Source organism: Condylura cristata, unplaced genomic scaffold (genome assembly GCF_000260355.1).
Source record: "Condylura cristata isolate star-nosed mole 26May11 unplaced genomic scaffold, ConCri1.0 scaffold00008, whole genome shotgun sequence".
Classification (NCBI taxonomy): Eukaryota; Metazoa; Chordata; class Mammalia; order Eulipotyphla; family Talpidae; genus Condylura; species Condylura cristata.
The window spans coordinates 22,542,538-22,565,192 of record NW_004567109.1 but is presented as its reverse complement, the minus strand read 5'-3'; the positions used below and the strand labels follow the sequence as shown (position 1 = coordinate 22,565,192).

General features: G+C 35.3%; 1 protein-coding gene and 1 pseudogene across 2 annotated transcripts in view; both read left to right on the top strand.

Moving 5' to 3' along the window:
- FOXJ3 (forkhead box J3) overlaps positions 1-22,655 on the top strand; it is a 78,169-nt gene that overhangs the window by 34,862 nt on the left and 20,652 nt on the right. For both annotated transcript variants that reach the window (XM_012722618.1, XM_004678866.2), the window contains exons 4-5: positions 332-406; positions 15,114-15,197. In XM_012722618.1, the coding sequence (XP_012578072.1) occupies positions 332-406; positions 15,114-15,197 (159 nt within the window). The remainder of the gene's footprint in view (positions 1-331; positions 407-15,113; positions 15,198-22,655) is intronic.
- Positions 7,859-8,910, top strand: LOC105853368 (annotated as a pseudogene).

Genomic DNA, 22,655 nt, shown 5'->3' with positions numbered 1-22,655 from the left:
TTATATTTAGCATTTAATATTTAACATTAATCATAGCTATCTTCCTACCATTAGATGGTCTTATCACATTTAAATATAACCAGTATATTCAAATTTTTGGTGTTTTATAAAATCCATTTGAAACTATTTCTTCTGTATAACTACTACGTTTGCAGTATTTGTAACTGGACAGTCATAAAGACAAAAACTTGAAGCTGATTTTAAAAGCTTGTTCCATTTGTTACTACATTCTATTGCATAGAAAGAGTTAGGTTTCTGATTCTATTTTTAAATGTGGGGTTTTTTTTTTTTGGATTCCAGTGACCCTGTGGCTTTTGTTTTTTAATTTCAGAATTCCATAAGACATAATCTGTCACTGAACAAGTGTTTCCTTAAAGTGCCTCGATCCAAGGATGACCCCGGAAAGGTAGGATTTATTTTAAGATAAAATGTTTGGTTTCTTCATTATATTTGTTATGATGATTGATATTGAATCATATCTACTATATAAAGAAAACTAACTGGAATGAGAGCATTTAAGAATTTTCCTAGTTCATTGGTTAAGAACTTCTGTGACAGAGTCCACTCTTTTCTTGCCCACTGCCATTTTGTTTCAGTTGGTATGCTTCATGGGTCAGGCAGGCAGGAGAGCTTTCTTTTGAAGCAGTGAGAAGCTAGCTTTTGTAGAACTGGTCCTCTTATAGCTTGCTGTTTCTAATCTAGGTTTTGTTTGGTTATTTTCTTAAGTGTGTGTGTTAAGTTAAATTTGGTTTTTGAACTGTGTCTTCGAAACCACAATTTATTATTACACATAAGAGATGGATCTTTGTGTAATTGGTTAACGTAGAAGTAATATTTACTCTGAAACATTTTTTTTTCTGTTAACTCATTCAACCCTCCTTAGAACATAAAAATTTTTTTCCTGTTATTACTTCCACGCCACTCCTTTATTTCTTAAAGTTGCTGTTTTCCTCTTTCATTCCATTTATCTGTAGCCACTGGTATGTTTCTAGTATTTTGTCTATAGAGACTGCCCTTATTTTGTTTTAATGGCTATGTCAACTGCAGTGTGGCTTGAATTTAGTACTAGTTACTTGGTTGCTAAAGCTCAGCTTACTTGTTTCGACTGGGTTTTTTTTTTTTTTTTTTGGATTGTCATGGTAAATCATTAGATCAGGACTTTGAAACTGTTTCTTGTTAGCAAGCATGCATTCTTATCATTCTTATTGATGGTTGATGGTTGGACTTTGTGTCTTTTTTTTTTTTTTGGTTGTCTCTGGAAGAGTTTTAATTGTAAGCCTGGTCATATTATTTGGTACTTTGCTTAAAAAGTGATCCCTGGTATTCTGGAGATTTTTTCTTATAAAATTTCCTTTTCCTTGATTTCCCTTTCTAACTGGCTGTGGTTTCCCTCACTTAAGACCCACGGTAAGAAATTATTGCGATTTTTCAAATTTATATTTCATGTGGTCTACTCTTACTACATAAACTCCCTTCCTCTACTTATCTGGCCTATTCTTTGTCTTTCAAGGTTGAACTATAACCAGTGTTACTTTCCTATTTTCATACCTCATCTAAATTTGTTGTTCCTTTTTAAAGTTCCTGTTATTTTGTCATTGTTGTAGTCATTTCTAATTGGTATCTCCAATTTATAGTAACATTCACATAGTAATAAGCAGTCTTTCAAGAAAAATAACAGTTATCTTTGTTTAAAACTCTTCATTGGTTATATGCTACTGCTAATATTATAGGTTAAAGTCTAAATATATGAGGGTAGGGATCATTTGTATTTGTTTAGTTTTTAATCCAAGTTGCTTGCACAGTGACTATTGTGACTGAGGAAACAGTATTGTTGAATGAGTGAGTATATTGTATTCTTTGCTAGACTGTTAACATTTTGAGGTGGATAGTATTCATATCTATTTTAAACTGGCATTCTTATGTATAATAAATATTTTTATGAGTTGGTTCTTAGTAAGATTGAACAGATTCAGTAAGATTGAATAGATTACTAGAGTATTCTTATTTGGGCTAAGTAAGAATACTGAGTATTCTTATTCTTATTTATTGAGTTGTCAGAAAAGTCACAAAACATTTTTGCACATAGGAAAAATACATCTTGGCTTTTCCAATAACCCAACATTATTTGCCTATGTTCAGAACTCCCCAGCGTTATGAATAGGAATTAGTGAAATCTTTTGGAATTATTAACGTTTTATATTTGTTGCATTACAGTTTCCTATGGGCAGTGAGTACATATGAGCTGACCAAAAGTGTTCCTAAAAGATTTAGAGACTGTATTATTAGAGGATGAAGATACCAGTTGGATTCAGTGAAAGTTTGTTTTGTTTTTAAATGAGGGTTTGAATCATTTAAAACAAACTAAAACGAGCATACATGAATGCTTGACCATATTGTACTAAATTTTAACTTAGAGATGTCTTTAGAAAAACTTGTGCTGTCATATTTCTTGTGTAGAACTTAAAGCTTTTCTCATTTTTGATTAATTAGTATAGTAGATAGGACAGGTGTAGAAAACACACAGTACTTTTTGCAGCTTTTTTTTCTTGGAGTCAGGATTGTCTTACTAATGTGCAAAAACCAGACACACAAATAAAAAGCTTCAACTTCTACCACTGGCTACCAAATTAAAATTTTATTTTTATTAAAACACACCATTGTCCTCATTGATTTTGGACAATATAGTTGCTCTTACTAAGTACATTTATACTAACATAGTAGTTTTTATGTTAGGTCTTAAGGTGAGATTTGAATACCTGTTGCTCTTATTAGTTCTGGTCAAGTAAATGTTTTAAATTTGATGTTATAAAATAAACTTATGTGAAGAAAGTAATTTAATTTTTGTATCAGAATAAGATTGGTATTTAAAAACAAGTTCCACTGCTTAAAAAAAGATTTTGAAAACCTTAAATTTAGCCCATTTACTAGAAGACAAAACTAAGGCCAATAAATGAGGAATGACTTAACTCAGGTTTAATGTAGAATTTGGCCAATTACCTTGTAAGTCACAGAAACCCACTGTAGACCAAATTAAGGGAGAAACTATCTGCAGGGGAAAACTGGAGTCTGGTTCTTAAATTTTATTTTCAGTAGTGTCTCTATTTAGTTGTGTTAACTTCTCTTATGGCTTCATTTTCAGTCCGATTAGTGGCAGAGATGGCAATCAGCAGCTTCTGGGTTGAATCTACTAGCTTAGTAACCATTAGCAAAAAGAGTGTTGGTTCACTCCACCACCCCCGCCCCCGGCCCCACCCCCAGTCATTTGGAGTACAGCAAGCATCTTAGAATGAGTACCAAATGAGAATACTTTGCTTTCTTGATTTCTATATTAGAGCTTTTTCTTCTATACCAGTTTTCCTTGAGAGAGTGGCCAGAATACTAGTTAAGCTTTGGTACTTATGAATTGTTTTTTCTTTTTGTATTACAGTGTTTCCTGGCATTTGAGGAGCTTTTCCAAAACCACCCTCACCACAGTGGGAGAAAACCATTGAGCCAAGGTGGGGTGGGAGTAGTTTTTGGTCTTGGGTATGGGGTGGACTTTAACCCCGTAGGATTTTGCTAGCTGCTCCTGTGAGGTAGAGATAGAAATAGCTCATCATGCATCTTCCCTGTGTTTTTATGATAAAGTTTCTGTTCAGTGTGTGTTACTAGAGAGTTGTGATGGTCAGACTAAACTTGAAGTGTGTTGTTGAATTTCAGATGTTTTGTGATGGCTATTTATTCCTCACTTAATTCTTCATCTCTACAAGTCTTTGTCATGAAAGTCTTTAATATTTGATACCTTTCCATGGCTGTATTTATGATCTGAAATTAATTTTTCTCTTAGTCTCAGAAATTAATTCCAAACAGCCACATTATTGCTTTCTTTGAAAAGAAAGACACAGAAAACTGTATTTTGCATCCATAACTGCTGCTTTTTTGGCGACAAATTTGTTTTCTTTTTCTTTGATTATAATGCTGTTTCTTCTTCCTGCAGCCTATCTCCACTTTTCATTTCTACCTTTCATTGGCTTTCTTCTCAGTAGCTTCATTTTTTGTATATTGGTTTGTCTTTTTAATCTGATTTCTTTTGTAAGTCTTGATATTTTGTAGTTAACTTTATATTATCTTAAAGGAAGGTAAGTACTTTGGACACATTATAGAAAAACAAATCCTAATGGCTAAAATCAGGTTTAAAAAAATTGGAATTATCTTTCTCTGCTTTCCAGCATAATCTTTTACAACCTGTTCCCTCTTCTCCAGCTCAGAAAGATGATACTCTTAACTTTGATTTTGAAGGGATATATGTATGTATGTACATATGTATATACATATGTATGTATATGTATGTATGTATGTGAAATAATTAGCAGCAGTTGGCTCTAATGGAACTGAGATGATAACTAAGAAGTTTAAGTTAACCCATGAAGGTCACTTGCCTATCCTTGGGAGAGGAAAACTACAGTGAAGTCATAGTAAGAAGAGCTTTTCTTGTTCTTGTCCTTTTTCTTATTAATTTTTTTCTTGCTTGGGGTGGTTGTAAAGGCTCATAAGGTTTATGAGGAAACAACATACAAATTGGTAGAGAATTAACTTTTAGAAATTCTGAGATTATGATTTTTTTTTTCTTTCTATTCTCTGTCATAGTTGACTGACATAAGGGACTGTTATATAGTTGACTGGTCTCTTCTTTCATAGTGTTCATTTTTGGCTATGTTAGCATTGTGTTGTATTTATTTGTAAATTGTCTTGTTATTCTCTCTTGGGCACTTCATTTAAAAAAAGATATAGAAAAACTAAAGAGGTTTGAGAGTGTGTAAGATAGGATATTAGTAAAAAAAAACACTGTAGGACTTATAGGTAGGTACTTTGAAGAAGGAAGATAACATTATTGTTAAAAAACTAGTCTTAGATGCATGACTTTGTGAGGAAGAAATTGACACAGAGATCTTAAAAATTATTTTTAACTTGAATTATTTTAGACCCAAACATTTTCTCACTTCCCCTTCCCAGATTTAACAATGCTGACCCTAATGCATAGTCTTTAAATACTTTGGTAATTATGAAGTCTTCCCACTGGCATTAGCTACACCTAAATCATACTTAAGGTAAGCTTTGACTTTAACAATGTGAATAGTACCTTCATATTTCAAAAGTTACTTTTGAGATTTTCCAAAAATTTTAGGCTCATTCTTACCTGTTTTTATTAGCTAAATTTTTAGCTAGTGATGTGATTGATGAAGAGCACCTACCAAGAGTTGGTTATCAGTTTTGCCATTTTCCTTCACTTGCTTGTTCACTTTTGCACAATTAGTAAAATCTGTAATCTAGACTTTATTTGCAGCAATCATTTTAACCTGTGAGGGGTAAATTTAGTTAAATAACCTGACTGCAAATCTACTTATATGCACAAGTGTTAGATATTACTGAAAATTTAAAAAGCAGGAGGGTGTCTCATGCCTCATATTGACAGTCACTGCCAGATTGTGAATTCATCTCCCCTTTCCTTAGGACACAGAAGTCTTGTATATGTCTTGGTGAAGACCAAACAGAAAGTAGAATTTAAAGATAAGTGTTCGATTGTACAGAAATAAGGACATACAATTTTTTGAGTGAAAAAAAAAAAAACAAAAACAAACTGATGTGGCTTCCCAAGGGAGGCTTTAATGTTTGCCAGTCCTGAAGCACTTCAAGCATAGGTGACATTACTGATCTTTGTGATTTTTAACTCTGGTTCAGTAAGAACCCAGGTGAAGACTGGGAAAGAGGACATGATTAAGTTTAGGAAGTAACAATTCAGTAAAGTTAAGATAGAACCAGAACTTAAGGTTATTGATGAAAGTACTAGCATGAAATTCACAAGAAAAGAAATGAATTAGTGCCAGTGACTGCATGTTAGGGCAAAGGTGTATATTATGAATATGATCTATTAGACAACCAAGGTTAGAAATTTCAGAGTAAACACAGGCATTCAGAGAGGGTTTACAAATTGAGTAGGTAAGAGATGAGGGAATGAGTCAAAAGAGATAAAAGTGCTGGTCTAGAATTCTGACAGTATTCTATTAATTAAGGAAATTTAATTGTACCTGCCTTAATATATGCCCATGTAATGTTTTCTGTTCTTTTTCTTTCTGATTTATTGTTGGTTTACAATATTATATAAGTTACAGAAGTGAAGCTCTACTCTTAAGGGTAGGAGATCATTTTATTGTTGATGTTCTCTTTTCCAGATCTAAAACTACTTTTAAAAAGTAATATTTTGCTCAGATTAATTAAAAAAATTATATATGGTGAGATTCACTCTGGTTTCTAATTATAGTAGTATCTACAGATGCATATAATGTAACCATCACCGCTATCTAGATATAGAACATTATTGTCCCTTTGGACTCAACCCCTCGGCCACTGCAGGCCCTGCCAACTACTGATCTTTTTTCTGTCCTTATAATCTTACCTATTCCAGAAATTCATTTAATGGTACTCGTACAGTAGCTGGTCTTTTGCATTTGACTTCTTTCTCTTAGCAAAATGCATTTGAGATCCATCCATATTTGTTCTAGCAGTGCTTTATTTTATATATTCCAGCCTATGAATTTTCCAGTTTAATCACCATTTGAAGAATATGTGAATTGTTTCCAGTTCTAAGTTCATTTGACTGTCACATTTTTTTTAGAGTTAAACTCAGCAATTGACAAATACTGAGATAGAAGACAGTGTTGAATTAACCTAATATAATTGTCATACTAAGCTACTTTATGAATTATATTAAGTAATGAGTTGAGCTATCTCCTGGAAATCGTGGAAATCCTTTTTTTTTTTTTTGTTAAAAGAGATAATTGATGAAATGGGTTTAGCCAGTTGCTTTGCTGGGATATTGGGGAGTCTGTGTTACTTTATTCCAGTTCCTGGACATGAGACGTGCCAGGAGCTGTTTCACTGTGAGTTAACCTTCCTTTTTCTTCCTATTTCACTTTTCATCTTCCTATTTTCTTTCTCTTCTCTTGTTACTACAGCTCTTTGAGCATATAATAGTTTTAATGAGTAGTTATTTGTATAGATCTGTTCCACTCAAGTATGAGCTTTTTGTTAGGATTAGGTCTTTAATATTTTCATCCCCCCCCATAGAACATAGTATAGTATCTGATACTTAGTAGATCCTTACTAAATGACTAAAAATTCTCAGTTTACTATGAAATAGCTGTTCTCAGTTTACTATGAAATAGCTGTTCTGTTATTAAACTTTTCTAATTGAACATTAATTCTCTAGCTCTTTTAAATTAAATATGGTCTTTTGATACTGTAGAAATCTTACTCAGATATTTTTGTTTTGATTTTTTTTAAAGATTTATTTATTTGTGCATACAGAGCTGGGGTACAAGCCAGAGGTGCAGGGGGGTGAGAGGATTCACCAGAGACAGAGTGGGGAGCAGAACAGGCCGACTGACGAAGTACACTGCTGAGCTGAGGAGAGCAGTGGGCGGGTCAGGAGAGGCCTGCCCAAGGTGGGGATCACCTCCTGGGTGGGCAGGGATTGAACTCATGCTGAAGTGGCTTTAGCTTCTCAGAGCTGTGTTTTAACTCACTGCACAATCAGGGAGGGCCCCTGGACTTTTGTTTTTCAAAGATTAATTTATTTATGCATATAGAACCAGAGTTGTAGAGGCAGTGAGAGGATTTACCAGAGACAGAGTGGGGAGCAGAACAGGCAGATCAATAAAGTACACTGCTGAGGGGAGCAAAGAGTGTGACAGGAGAGGTCTGCTGCACCATGTGGATTAACTCCCTGGCTGGGGATCGAACTTGTGCTGCAGTGACTGCGATTGTTCATAATGCCATAATGCTGTGCTTTAACCCATTGTGTTACCAGGGAGGGCCCCACATGTACTTTGAATTTGAGAGTAGGTGAATTATTTGAAGATCTCAGCATTAGTAATTATTTAGTATACTAGTGATTAATTTGGACATTATCAAAAATTATGTAAGATGGTCCAAAGGAAAACTTAAGCTGCCAGAAGTAATCAGGAGACGAGGTTTTTCTGGGCAGTTCCATTGACTTTGCTTGGTGAGGGGTGATTTTTGGCATATTATAGATAAAGTTCCTTGGTTAGTTTTCTTCTTAAAGTTTTAACCCTTTCCCCTACCTGCTGGCTAGGAGCATCATGCATTTCAGCAGGGGTCTCTCGTGGGCTTTCTACCAGGATTAAGAACTAGCACTTGTCCAAATATGACTCTTCGAAGGAGGCAGAATTCTTTCTGTAGCTGGATCAAGTAACTCACAGGCCTCTCTCTGGTCCCAGTTTCCAGAAGGATCTGAGGATTAATTATGTGAACTTATGAATAAGCTGCAGCTGGGCTCAGACCCTAAGATCATCTGTTCCGTGCAGAATTGGCACCAACTAGAAATTTACTCCAGCTCATCCATGAACACATTGATCTGTTCAAGGCCAGTGAACTGATTGAAACAGGAACATGACCATTGGTGCAGGTTTCTTCTCTTGCCCTAGCAATGAAGACCAAAAAAAAAAGGGGGGGGGTCTGCAGAGTGGCGGTGGCGTGGACATGGGTGTTAAACATTCAGAGATGCAGGAGTAGAACTTTGATGATGCCACCATGAAGCCAGTCCCCAGTGTCAACTGGATTCCAGATGGGCATTAACAAATGGCCCAGCTGGTTAGGCATGATGACTTACGGCAAAAGAAAACATCTATGTGACCTTAAAACCAAATCTGCTACCCATTTATCATTCAGCCATTAGCCTGCAGTTAGGGACCAACGAAGAGTGCCAGCCAGGTAGGCACGATGGCGCCTAGCACCTGGCAACACATCTATGACCTAAACTGGGAACAGAAATGTGTGACAACTTTTCTGTGTCTCTGCAAGTTGGCTACACAGGGTGCCAAACACAGCAGCCAGATCTGTGCCCTTGGCTAGCAGATATATGATCCTGAATACTGCTAGCAAGGCCCAGTGACAAGTGGGATTGCCACTGCTGAGTGTCCAACCTCAAGGGAGGTTCCAGAGTACCCTTCCTATTACTGAGAGGTAGGGACTCAGGTACCTTATGGGTTTGGGGGCATTTGTCTCCCCACATCCTCACCCCATCTGATTTTTCAGGTTTTTCTCTAGATTTCTATAGGACTTAGTGCTGCTAGCCAGGAATCTTTGTGTTCCCTGCCAGGGCAGCAAATTTCCCAGCAGGCTGTAGGTGAAGTAGAGGGATGGTATGAAACTTGGCTCCCAAATGATTTACCATTGCTTTTAGCATGCTTCCCTTTTCTCAGCTAATCAGTTTATGGTTTCTATAATCACAGAAGTTTCAGACAGTTTTAACAAGAGGAAAGTAATTTCCCCCCCACTAGAATGTACTGAGGATGGTGGAACTGGTACCAGAAGGGAAACAAGGTCTCTGGGATAAGTCCAGACCACAGTCCTGAAATAATCCCAGGTGTCTTGAGAGACTAAATTTCCCCAACACCCCAAGCTACCAATCCTGGACTTATCTAGGAACCTAGTGGGAACACTGAACCTGGATGGGAAAATGGAGTTCTGAATAGTTGGGGCAAGGCTGAACCTGAACCACCCCCACCCCCCATTCGGTACTTTTCCACATTGTCTTTCTAAGCACTGCATAGTGCTGGTACCAGCCAGGGTACCAGCCCCAACCCATATCATGAGATAATGTGAACTCTCAGCTCTGTACCAAAGCCAATGAAACATCTTTTTACAAAAAAAGAAAATTATTGGGACAGAATTCAGTACCATAAACTTTACCTTTTAAAAGTGACTTTTTAATTTATTTTCAAAGTTATACAACCACTACTGTGATTCAATTCAAATATATTTTCTCATTTAAAAAAATTTCTTTGTTTTTATTGAATGTGCACAATATTTTACTTTTACAAAAACAATTAGTATTTAGAGTATAGTTCCTCCCCTTAATTGTAATATACTGAAGAGAAGAAACCTGTTTTTTCCTCAATTATATTTTCATTTTATCACCCCAAAAAGAAACCTCATACTCATTATACACTTACCCTCGACCTCCAAACTAGCAACCACTAATTACTTTCTATTTTTATGGATTTACCTAACTGGGATTTTTTTTAAAAAAAGATTTATTAATTTATTCATTTGGAACTGGGGTACAGACCAGAGATGTGGAGGATGAGAGGATTCACCAGAGACAGAGAGGGAAGCAGAACAGGCAGCTCGACGAAGTACACTGGTGAGGGGAGCAGCGGGCGGGTCAGGAGAGGTCTGCCACGCCATGTGGTCACCTCTGGGACAGGCGGGGATCAAACTCATGCGGAAGTGGCTTTAGCTTCTCAGTGCAGTGCTTTAACCTGCTGCGCCACCAGGGAGGGCCATATTTTACTTTTTAAATAACATTCTTATATAAGAATGTTAGCTGTGGTATTTGTGTTGTACATTATATTCCTAGTACTTATTTGCTTATAACTGGAAGTTTGTACCTTCCTTCTGCTCCGTCTACCTCTATCCTTCATGTTTGGTAAACCACCAGGCTAATCCCTGTTTCTGTGAGTGTTGTTGTTGTTGTTTTAATTAAGCTTCCACATGTAAGTGAAATCATTTACCTATTTCTTTCTGACTTTATTTGTATTATGCCTTCAGATTCTGTGTTAGAAATGATAGGATAGTCTTAATTTTTATGACTAAATAATATTCCTGTATGTGTGAGAAGACTTCATTCATTCATTCATTAATGAGCATGTTAAGTTGTACCCATGCCTTGACTATTGTAAATAATGTTGCTGTGAACATTAGGTTTTGGATTATTTTTCCCAGTTGCTGTTTTTGTTTCCTTTGGATATATTCCCAGAAGTGGAATGGCTGGATCATGTGACAGTTCTATATTTTTGGGGTAATTTCAATTTTTTGAAGCTCTTTCAGACCGAAGCTCTTTCATAGTGGCTATACCAACTTACTGTTACACCAGCAGTGCTCCCTTTTCTCCACATCTGTGTAGCATTTGTTACCTCTGTAATGATAGCCATTCTGACAGGTCTGAGTTGATATTTCACTTATGGTTTGATTTGCATTTTCCTAATGATTAGTGATGTTGGGCACCTTTTCATGTGCCTGTTGGCTATTCATATAGCTTCCTTGGAGAATTGCCTATTCAGGTCCCATGATTTTTATTGTTATTGTTGGATGTTACTTTGTTTTTGCTGTTAATAAGTTCTTTCTGCATTTTGCATTTTAATCCCTGCCAGATACATGGTTTGCAGATGATTTTTTCCATTCTGTCGGTTGTCTTTTCATTTTATTGTTTTCAGTTTTTTTGCTATGCAGAAACTTTTTTGGTTTGATATAGTTCCACTTATTTATTTTTTATTTTATTGCTTGTGCCGAAGGTGTTTTCAGATAAGACATTTATTGGAGTTAATTTCAAACAAAATAATTTATTAAATTATAGTTTGATACTTTCATTAAAACTTGGGTCTAGTTAGAGAATCACTTAAAAACTAAAAACTTCAACATAATACATTAAGTTCAGAGACCAAGTTTTCTAGGAATTAGTTTGCTTTTCTTCATTGTGTAAAGCTTCTAGTAAATAAAAAAAAAAGTGATTTTTAAATAGTATGCCAGCACACTCCTTTCACTGCTGTCAGGATTAATGAGAGCTGTAAAAAATCTTAAGACTTTGAAGTTTGGATTGCTTGATATCAGCAATATATTTTTAATGCATTTTTGGTATTTATAATTAAAAATATAAGAGAACTTAGAATCATTGTGCTAACTAAAATATTGAAGGAAAGAGTATTCAAGTAAAGCAAATAATTAAAAAAATTTTTCTTTACTTATCTGGATGTGTCCCTTTTTTTCACCTAATTAAATAGTTTCCTTAGTAATTTAACTCATGTATCTGTGACTTCAATATCATGTTTCTTTATGATTGTTTATCTCATATCTCTGTTCAGCGTTCTGTTGAGGCCCGTGAACCTGTTCTCTGAATACTTTAAACACATAAAAAAACCCCCAAAAAACAAAATTGTGTCTTTGCAAATACCTTCTAGAACTAATAGGCGGGTTTAGCAGAGTTGCAAGACACAAGGTCAGTATAAATTTTTTATACCACAAAGAAAATGCTGTAAAATGAAGTTAACAAAACCAGTGACATTTTACTGTAACATTGAATATTATGAGTCCAACATTACTCTGGTACCAAAAGCAGGCAAGCACATCACAAATAAAGAAAACTATAAATCGGTGTCCTTGATGAATATGGATGTGAAAATCCCAAATCTTAGCAAACTAAATTCAACAATATATTCAAAGGATCATATATCATGAGTATGTAAAATTTACCTCAGGGATGTAAGCATGATTTAACAACTACAGAATAATCAGCTCAATTCTCCACATTAAGGAAAAGTTGAAAGCATTTCCTCTTTAGATCAGGTACAGGAAAGGCTCTCTACTTTCACCACTACTATTTAACAAAACATTAGATGCCATAATCAGAGAAATTCGGCAAGAGAAAGATATAAAATGAATCCAAGTTGGAAGAAGTGATAGTATTTAAAGATGACATGGTAACATGCATAAAAATCCCTAAAAGACTAAAAACCCTAAACACTATTAGAATCATTGAGTCAGTATATTGAAGTAGCAGGTAACAAAGTAAATCTACAAAAATCAGTTGTGTTTCTGTATGCAAACTATGTTTTCTAGCTAGCACAATGGTTTCTCCTAGAATAATCCCATTTACAGTTGCATCAAAAAATAAGTAAATACCTAGGAGTAAACCTAACAAAGAAGGTGTACTGTCCAAAAAAATAAAAACTAAGAAATTATTAAAGGAAGTAGAAGACAACACAATGAAATGGCAAGTGTATTCCTTGTGGGTTGGAACAATTAGAATTATTAAAATGCTATATTACCAAAAGTAATACACACATTAAAAAAGATCCTTATCAAAAAAGATCCTTATCAAAATTTCAATGGGATCCTTCAAAGAAACAGAGCAAACATTGCTAAAACTTACATTGAACCAAAAAAAGCCCTTAGATGGACAAAGCAGTTTTGGCAGAAAAGGGCAGAAATATCATACTCCCATACTTCAAACGATATTACAAAGCTATAGTAATCAAAACCAGCTTGGTTTTGGAATTAAAATTTAAAAAAAGATCAGAGTAGAATTGAGGTTGCAGAAATAAACCCAAGTTGTACAGGCAGTTAGTCTATGACAAAGAAACCAAGACTAGTGGAGAAAGTAAAGTCTCTTTTGGATGTGGTTTTGAGAGGATTGATCAGCCATACACAAAAGAGTGAAATAACCACTTTGACACCATACACATAAATGCCGTGTTTTCTTTATATTCCACAGTAGATAACCTGCTAGAATGGTTGAGAATGAAAAGACTTAACAAGTATGTAGCTGATGAACTCATACACTATTATTGGGAGTAGAAACTGTTTTTAATTTTTACAAGAACTGAATGTTAAAACTTTACTATTTCACTTACTTTGAAATTTGGTAGCTGAATGTGTAATCTTACCTTCATTTTAAGTGCTTACTTTCTGTAGTGCTATGTTTTACATAGTTCCTGGTAAATTTACTTCAAGTTTGGTTGGCTCATTAGTTGACATGCAGTGACCACTTTGAAAAGATATAGAAGAATGCTCCAGGCATTGCTGGGGGTGGGGATGGGGTGGGGGGAATGAAACCAGTGCCAAATTGAGTTACATGAACTGGGGTATGGCAGTGCTTGGCATCATACCATGTAATTTGACATTCTTGGCATAATTTGTTCAACAGCTTTTTTTCTTCCCCTGTCAACAGATGTTTATTAGGCACTTGCTTTATGTCCAGTTTTGTGCCTGGCACTGTAGATGTAGAAATGAATATCTGCCATTAAGAACTCAAATAGTTTAGAAGGGGATACAAGCCTGTAAATAAAATTATAACATTAAGTGCAATCAGTGGTCTACATGTATAGAAAGTACAGAGATTGATGAATTATTGTGTATGTTAGGAGGATCAAAGAAGAATTCCTTTAGATAACATCTGAGCTAAATTTTGAAAATGGAATAGGAGTTCGTCAGTGGTAGGGAAGATATTACAGATAATGAGGGCAGAATGTAAAACAGGCATAGGTGCCTGTTTTAAGGCATCTAAGGAAACAACATGGGAAGGTTAATGAAATACTGAGCAAAAACAAAACTTTTTAATACTGTCACTGGGATCAGTTGTAAAATTAGGACATATATTGTGTTTCTGAACTACATCTCTCCCTTTTTCCTTTTTTTCCACTCTATCCTTTCTTAGCCGTCTCTCTCAAAAAGTGTGTGTGTGTGTGTGTGTGTGTGTGTGTGTGTGTAGAGGCAGGATAATTTAGGGGAGAAAGAACTAAGAATAAAGACTTTGATTCTTCTTCTCAGTCTTAGATCCTTGGTTAAATACACCACTTTCATATTTCTGAACTTTAGTCTCCTCATCTATATGATATATAGAAACTATATGATCTATGCATTTGAAATATTTTTTGAGGAAGTCACAATTCCAAGTTCCTGGAACATAGGATCTCGTCCAAGGAATGATCTGAAAACTTGTATAAGAAGTAAGAGAGTGCAATTAAATAGTGACAGAATAAGCAATAAAGATTTATGTACAAACCATATTTTTCTAGAATGTACTTATTGTATAGAATATATTCAATCAATCAGTTTCACTTGCCATGCAACTTTGTAAGGTCCCAGGGGGGAAATCTACAATATCTATATATGTAATATTCAGTTAGATATGAATGTCACATACTGTCACATACTGTTGTAATTATCATGTGTTCAATTTAGAGTTAATACGTATTTAAATATTGTCAGTTGATCATTTCTCATTTTAATTTGATTTTGCACTTGTTCAGCTGTGAGTCCCGTTCCCTCACCCCCCAACCCCCACCCCCCGGTCATACATTGTTAAACTCTTTTGGTTGTAAATTATTATAAGTTCTTTTTTTCTCAGCTCAAAACTAGTGTTTATTCTCATGCTACTTTTACATTTTTACAGCTACAGAATGTTTACTTTGGAACAGGGTTGCACAAAACCATTTTATTGTTACAGAATTGCTGTAATATACTCCTAAAATATAATTCATTTCTTTACCTTTTAGGGATCCTATTGGGCAATAGATACCAATCCGAAGGAAGATGCGTTGCCTACTCGGCCAAAGAAGAGAGCACGATCTGTAGAACGGGTAAAAAGCTCTTTATCACAAATTTATCATGATGGGGGGGGTTGTTATGTCGTAAATTTGGATTTTATAAATTCATTTCCGTACAACAAATGTAACTATTACCATAGTGAAAGTAATGTTTTATTTCTCTAGCATTTTCTGGTCGTTCTCCCCCTACCTTCCACAGGCACATTTTATACTCATTGTTTTATTTGATCTTAATGCCTTTGAGTGAGGTGAACCATTTAGAAATTAAATTAAAAAAAAAAAAGTTTTTTTTTTTGTAATTATTGCTTAAGATTTTTTCTCAGATTTGAATTCAGGTCTTTTGAATTTTCAGTTGGTACTCCTGCATCAATATTGAGGACTGATTTTATTCCCTTGTAATACAGATGGTCAGTCTGATTGCATCGAGTTTTCCAGTTATTTCAAAATGCTTTTTCCTGTTTCCTATTTTGTGATAGTTACTTGGTATACAAAATTTCTAAGTGTATGTTTGGAGAATTCTTTCTTGTGAATCCATGGTTAGATTAATTTGCAAGAATGAAAGAGAAAAAGAACTATGTAGTTGTCTTAAGTTTGGCAGTTTTTAGCTAAAACATTGGCTGTCATCAGACATTAACTTTACCCTTAGTTTTTCCCCACTCAATATTTCCTGCATCTCAACTAAAACACATACACACAGCACCTATCCTACTATCTTTCAAAACTGTTTTAAGATATTAGCTACACTGTGAAGTTTTAGCCTTTTCTTCATTTGCCTTATTGCAGGATTTTAAGTTATTTTATAGAATTTTCTTACACTTTTGAAAAATTATTTGTTTCTATATTTATCTCCTGTGCTGGGCTGTGATCCCCTAAAAGGCAGAGATCATGTATCTTCAGTGATTTTCATAGCTTGCAGTAGGCATTACTCAGGGCAAAGGGAATAAAATGAGATGAAAGAAACTTGAGTAAATGTTGGCTCAAATAAATTTGTTCTGTGCTTATTACTGGTAGAAAGAGAAAACAACTTAACCTCAAGATGATAAGGAGCTTAAATTGGGTTTAAGTTGGGATCAGGAGAGCCTATGAGGCATAGCTTTGATGGGGTTTAGTCAGACATATTTATTGAGCCAGCAAAAGGCATTCAGCACTCCAGTTACCAAGTGATATAGGTTGAAGGTGATCAGTCTAGAACAAAAATGACTTTATACAAAACAAAGTTTAGTATTGGTGGCATATCTTCTATCTAGTAAGAGTTTTAATTTTAAGACAGATGTTGATGAGCTAGAAATGTTTTGGATCCCAGTTCTGCCCTTCAGCCTCTGTCTTTTAAAACAGACTAGGCATAGGGATTTAAATCTTGGGAAATGTGAGTACAAACCATTTCATATTTATTGCCAGAGTTTGAAGGAAGGGAAGAATAATCAACATATTTTAACCCAGAGCACCAGCAATGCTGTATATTTTGAAGGCATGAGGAGTTAAAATCTTCTCTAGTATTTGCTCTTTTCTGAAGATCCTGGAACTTAAATTGTTTTTGACATTTTGAATTGGTGGTTGGGTTGCATTCCTACCTTTTATCCTGTTACCTTGTGTCATACTTCTTAGAGTAATCCTTATTTGGAGACTTTTCCTCCAACCCCCATTTTATTTTTGAAACCATAGTATCAGTTTTATAGTGGAAGACATACAATGACTTCAGCGATTTACCATTGTAGTATTGATATTTATGTTGGTTGCTTCTGTAGGAAAGGAACTATGGAAAGAAACTAACTATAAACAGAGTGTATATAACCAGGAATACCAATGTTTAACTGTTCTTACAAAAATATAATTTACTATCCCGATAGAGTGATGTGCCTATATTTTTCATTTAGAGGTTTTCTTTTTGGGGGGAAGTGAGGATGGGGAAAGGGAGTATTTTATTAGGTCAGAGTTTGTATTATCAGTAAACATTGGATTTATCTAAGGAAAATCATATGTCAAATAGTGATTGCTCTTTATATGATTTTATACATTTAAAGTTTTGTTAATAACTATTGTTTTATTAACCTTACCTTCTTAATTCAGTTCTCTGAACCACCTCTCTGTACCCTCCATTTATATAAACATAAGTCTGTGTTTTCTCTTCATCATCAAAAGTATTTATTCCTTTCTTTTTTTCTTAATATTTGGGATTCTAAATTCTTTCACTGTTTTTGATTTTTTTAATCATAAAATGGACATGAAGACCTAGAAAATTAATAAATAAAGCTTAACATGGTAATAGAATAGGTAGGCTACTGACCCTTTTCAGATTTTAAAGCTTATTTGTACTTGTGACTTTTGGAAAGTTATTGGATTTGTTTTTAAACATTAATATCCTTAGCAATAAAATATGAGAACAGAAAAAAGTCTTAATTAATAGCTGCTGTGCACTATTTGTGTTCCCTCAAAATTAAGTTGTTGGGCAGACGAATTCTCCTGTCTTATCTGCCGCTCCTCTCAGCAACAGTGCTGAGGATTTCAGTAAATTTCCCTTTTCTGTCTCTGGTGAGTTCTGGCCTATACTCCAGTTCTTCCTGGCAGCATTTGGTGGCCCTTATGAGGAGAAATCAGGTACAAGGACCCCTTATTCTTTCTTTTTGTTTCTTGGAACCAGGTTAGGGTATACCCCAACATTACTGTAAGATTTCAGGCACCCTCAAAGGTTACCATGATTGCATTAGCTAGAGTACAGCCTTTTCTTCTTTTGAAAACCCTAGTAGGCTGTTTGGCTTATGGATGACAGTTGAATGGGTCTGACTTGGACATTCCAAGTGTCCTGAAAGGTCCCCAAATGGGCAACCCTCTATAGGTGAAATGATGGGCAATTTCATATTCTTCCTTCTTGCCTTAAAAAAATGGTTGAAACCCTAGTTCTAGAGTGGTGGTCTTTGGGAGACAATAAGATCATAAAACTGGAGCCCTTATGAATAGGATTAGTGCCCTTACAGGAATAGGTTAAAAAAAAAAAACTAGTTCCTTTTCCTCATGGTCTGGGAACTGCAATTTTCGTCTCTAGAACTGCAAGAAGTAAGTTTCTGTATTGATTAACAACCCAGTTTATGGTGTTTTGTTATGTTAATGTAAGCTAGGACAACAGCACAATAGTAGTAGATATTTACATTGTGTTTTTGTGCTAGATGCCGTAAAATAAATTTTATGTATGTCTACTTGTGTAATTTTTATAATTCCAATTATAAAATTGGAAACTGATTATAAAACTGATAGACATGATTATTAAATAAGTTGTCCAAGGATACCAAGAGTAATAAAGGCTCAGGATCAGGGCTGTAAACTCGTAATCCATTTTCAGAATCTCTATTGTTGAGAACAACAATGTACTTATACAGCTATTTGCTGTGCTAAACCACAACACTAAATTGAAATTTTTTGTACATGCATTTCTTGTGAACTAGCAATGATCATTGATTTTAAGCCGCTCATCCACATTAACTTATATAATTAGTGACATAGACATGATTGTTAATGATAGCAAGTATTAAATAGTTACTCTGTTACATGAAGCAGTGATAACTAAAGATACTCAAAGTGGTTGATGCTACTCTGGGAAGGTCTGTAGGAAGAGTAATAAGATGCAGAAGTGTAACTTTCTGCATAGAAAATAGTAAAAGATGGGACGCTCCCTAATGGCGCAATGGGTTAAAGCACCGCACTATGAAGTTTTCCAAAGCCACCTCAGCATGAGTTTGATCCCCATCCAGGGAGGTGACCCATGTGGCGGCAGACCTTTCCTGACCCGCCCACTGCTCCCCTCAGCAGTATATTTCAGTTGATCTGCCTGTTCTATTTTCCACTCTTACCTCTGGTGAGTCTTCTCACCCACTATACCTCTGGCTTGTACCCCAGTTCTGTAAGCATAAATACATAAATAAACCTTAAAAAAAAAAAAGAAAAGAAAAAAAGCTGTGCCACTTGGGGAAAATAGCATACCTGACTGGTAAGAAGTTTAGGTGGCCATAATTGAGATCAAAGAATGTGTCAATTGGAAAACACAGCATACATGGTTGACTGGTAAGAAGTACAGGTGGGCATAATTGAAGTCTCTTAACTATGTAAGAAGTTTAGACTAGGGTGTAAACAGAAGGGATAGAAATATTTGATAGAAAGCCTTCAGACATAGGATCAGGAAATTCCCTTGATTTAATAGCTTGTAATATTGAGGAAGGAATCAAACAGGAAACTAATAGTTCAGGAAGATATTTGTTCTTCATAAAATATTTATTGCAAAAGCTATGGGGGAACTAAAGATTATATTCTCTCTACTAGGTTCTTGGCTGAGACTCTTCATTAATAAAAAAGCATATTAATAGGATAAAAGCAATGAGAAGCTTAAAATAAAAAAGTAATAGGGTGAAAAGCTTAACTAATTATGAATGCAGGGGAAACCCACAAAAATATGAGACTCAAAGGTAGCAGTTGAAGCTTTTATGTTAATCCTGATTTAAAGAAAAATTCATTTAGACAAAAGGCAGTTTGCCCCACCTTCCAGATAAATCTCTTAGCTACAAAAACATTCTCTCTCGTAATAGCTATCTTTCTGGTATAGATCTCCTTTCTGATTTCTTTTGGGCAGTTAAAGAGGAGGTAAAAATGTGACTGTACTCAGTGAGTTCATTTTGTTGATGGGTGTCTGGGCCCAATAAAAGACACTGCATAATGGAATACACAAAGGACAAGTATTTCCTCTTGACAAGGAAGGGAGACAGCAAAGCTAGCATTTAAAAAAAAATTATTTATTAATGCATACAAGAACTGGGGTACAGGCCAGAGATGCAGGTGGGTGAGGGGATTCGGGGATTCACCAGAGACAGAGTGGGGAGCAGAACAGGCAGATGGACTGAAATATACTGCTGAGGGGAGCAGTGGGTGGGTCAGGAGAGGTCTGCCACAATATACTTATGCTGCAGTGGCTTCGGATAGCTTCATTGTGCTGTGATTTAATAACCTTTATACCATCAGGGAGGGCCCAAAGCTAGCATTTTTAATAAACTGTCTTGTAGGGGAGACAGTAAGATGAAGTTATATAGTAATGTTTAGTTTGGGAGGAGGCCTTCAGAATGTCTTTGTTCCTAGTGCTTGCATCTTCTGGTTCTAAGGCATTGAGGTCTGCTATGACATGAAACTAATAAAGGGAAAATCCTTTAATTCTCACTGTCATGTCCTCACAAAAACTATTCTTGAATCTGCTGGGTCTTGATTACCTTCAGCTCAAAGAGAGTCTACATGCCAAGTTTGCACATTCTTTGGTGGCTTGTTCTTAACCCCCTCAATGCTAAGTATCAATAGATGGAACTTCAATGGACTACTTTGTGAAATGTAGGGCTATAAACATGAATGAGAAAGTTATCTAGAAGATTAGCATGGTATCAGGGTTCTATATACATGCTCAAAATTGAGTAATCTTCCATTTTATCTGTTTGATATTTGCTGTGTCATAAAGACAAAGCATATGTAGAAAATATTGTAAGAAAGCTAACAAAGTATTATGTGCAAAGGACGGCAAGATTATGTTTTACTGGTACTCTCTGGGAAGACATCATGGATTATGTGGATTGACTTTCAAGGGGAGATAGGCAAGGCTAGTTACAACATCATTTATGGAGCACATATTTGAGTTCTGTAATGCCTGCCGTAATCAGGCACTCTTTGAGGTACTGGGGAAATAGCAATGAACAAAAAGATATCCTTTGCATGGTAGTTTACATTCTTGTGGAGGGGTTTGGAGGATGGAGTAGGGGAGTCATGAGATAACTCTTGACGTAAGGTAAGATATAGGGGTGCAAAAGTATTTGTTTTTACAAGAAAATTATCATTCAGTTGATTTGATTATTAATTTGCGCTCATGCCTTTCATTGAAAATGAGTGCATTGGTTTCACATTGTAGTTATTAGAACTAAATATTGGGTGAGTTGTGGCCTACAAACTGGCTTATGGCCTGCTAATAAACTGATAAGCCAGGTTGACTTTACATTCATTATATTGCTTATTTTCTCTATATTTGTAGCAAGTTCCCATTCATTCTTAAAATAACATTTGGGTGATAAAGTATGTGGTTACCCTGAAGATGAACATTATGAGGTCAGATAACAGACAGCTATAATTTACTATAGGACTTAGGAAAAGTTTCTTTGAACTGTTGTTTAACTGGAGGTCTATTAGATGAATAAAAATAAGACAAATGAGGACAGTTGGTATGTGAGGGGAACTCAGATGTGAATAGTAGTTTAAAAAGAGTGTCTTTAAAGCAAGGAAATTACTCTTCAGTGTGGCTACAGTATAGAGTTGCAAGAAAATCATTTCCTGAAGCTTTGATATTCCTATCTTACTAGTTTCTATTTTTATATTATATTCTCTTTGATATTTTGCATTTTGATTTGGCTTTGATGTCCAGTTCAACAAGTATTGCTTATTTATTAATGATAAGTGCCCTGCCACTGGAAGCTGCTTTAGTATAGGAAAAAAGTGCTATTTCCTCTAGACGTTTTCTTTTTGAAGACCAACAAGCAGGTATACCATTCCAAGGGAACTGATGTCAAGGTATAGAAAAGGGAATCCAGCTTGGCAATATTTGTTAAAGAAATGCTTTGAGAGAATGAGTACTCCAAGTAGTGCAGTTTCTCTGTTCTGTGTTAATAATCACAGGGCATCTTTGATTTCCCCATCCTCCCCCCATCCCTTATCTCTCTTAATTTCAACCATGTGTCTTTAATTATTTTGTGATACTTTTCTTTGCTTATAGGAATAAGTAATGCTAAAACAATGGTTCTCAGTATGTGAGGTCCTGTCACATACTGGGGGGACACAAAGTCACTATTGTGTTCATAATAATACTAACATATTCTTTAAAGGCCTTAGTTACTCAAAAAACTTTGAAGTGTGACATGACTTGTGATTTTGCCACAGGTAGAATACAAGGGCAGATATTAGAATTCAGTGGTTTCCTGTTAAGCCAGGCATTAAAGCAGTTGTAAATATAGGTAAAATAATGCCTTCCTCTTGTTTTGGAGTTTTAAAAATGTATGGTATACTGGCAAAGTCTCTAGGCAGTGCCACCCTTATTTTGTATATTTTGTATTTCAATCCATCAGTGTCTCTAGATTCAAAACTGTGAATCTTGTAGGGTATAATGTATCTGCGTCTTTTTTTTTTTTTTTAAAGCATCTCTACCAATCTCTGCCTTTTTATTTTAGATCATTAACTTTAGTGTAATTATTGATGTTAGGCTTAGGGATGCATTTCATTTCCTGTTTGATCTCTGTGCTTTAGATCCTTTCACTTCTCCCTTTCTGCACCCCTCCCCTCCAACCTCTTCAGCCATTTTTAAGAATATTTGGATGTTTTTTATGTTCTGTTTTAATTTCTCTATTGACTTTTTAGCTGTACTTCTTGTTATATTAGGATTGTAGTATATACATAACATATAGCGGTCTACTTAGACCGCTATAGGTA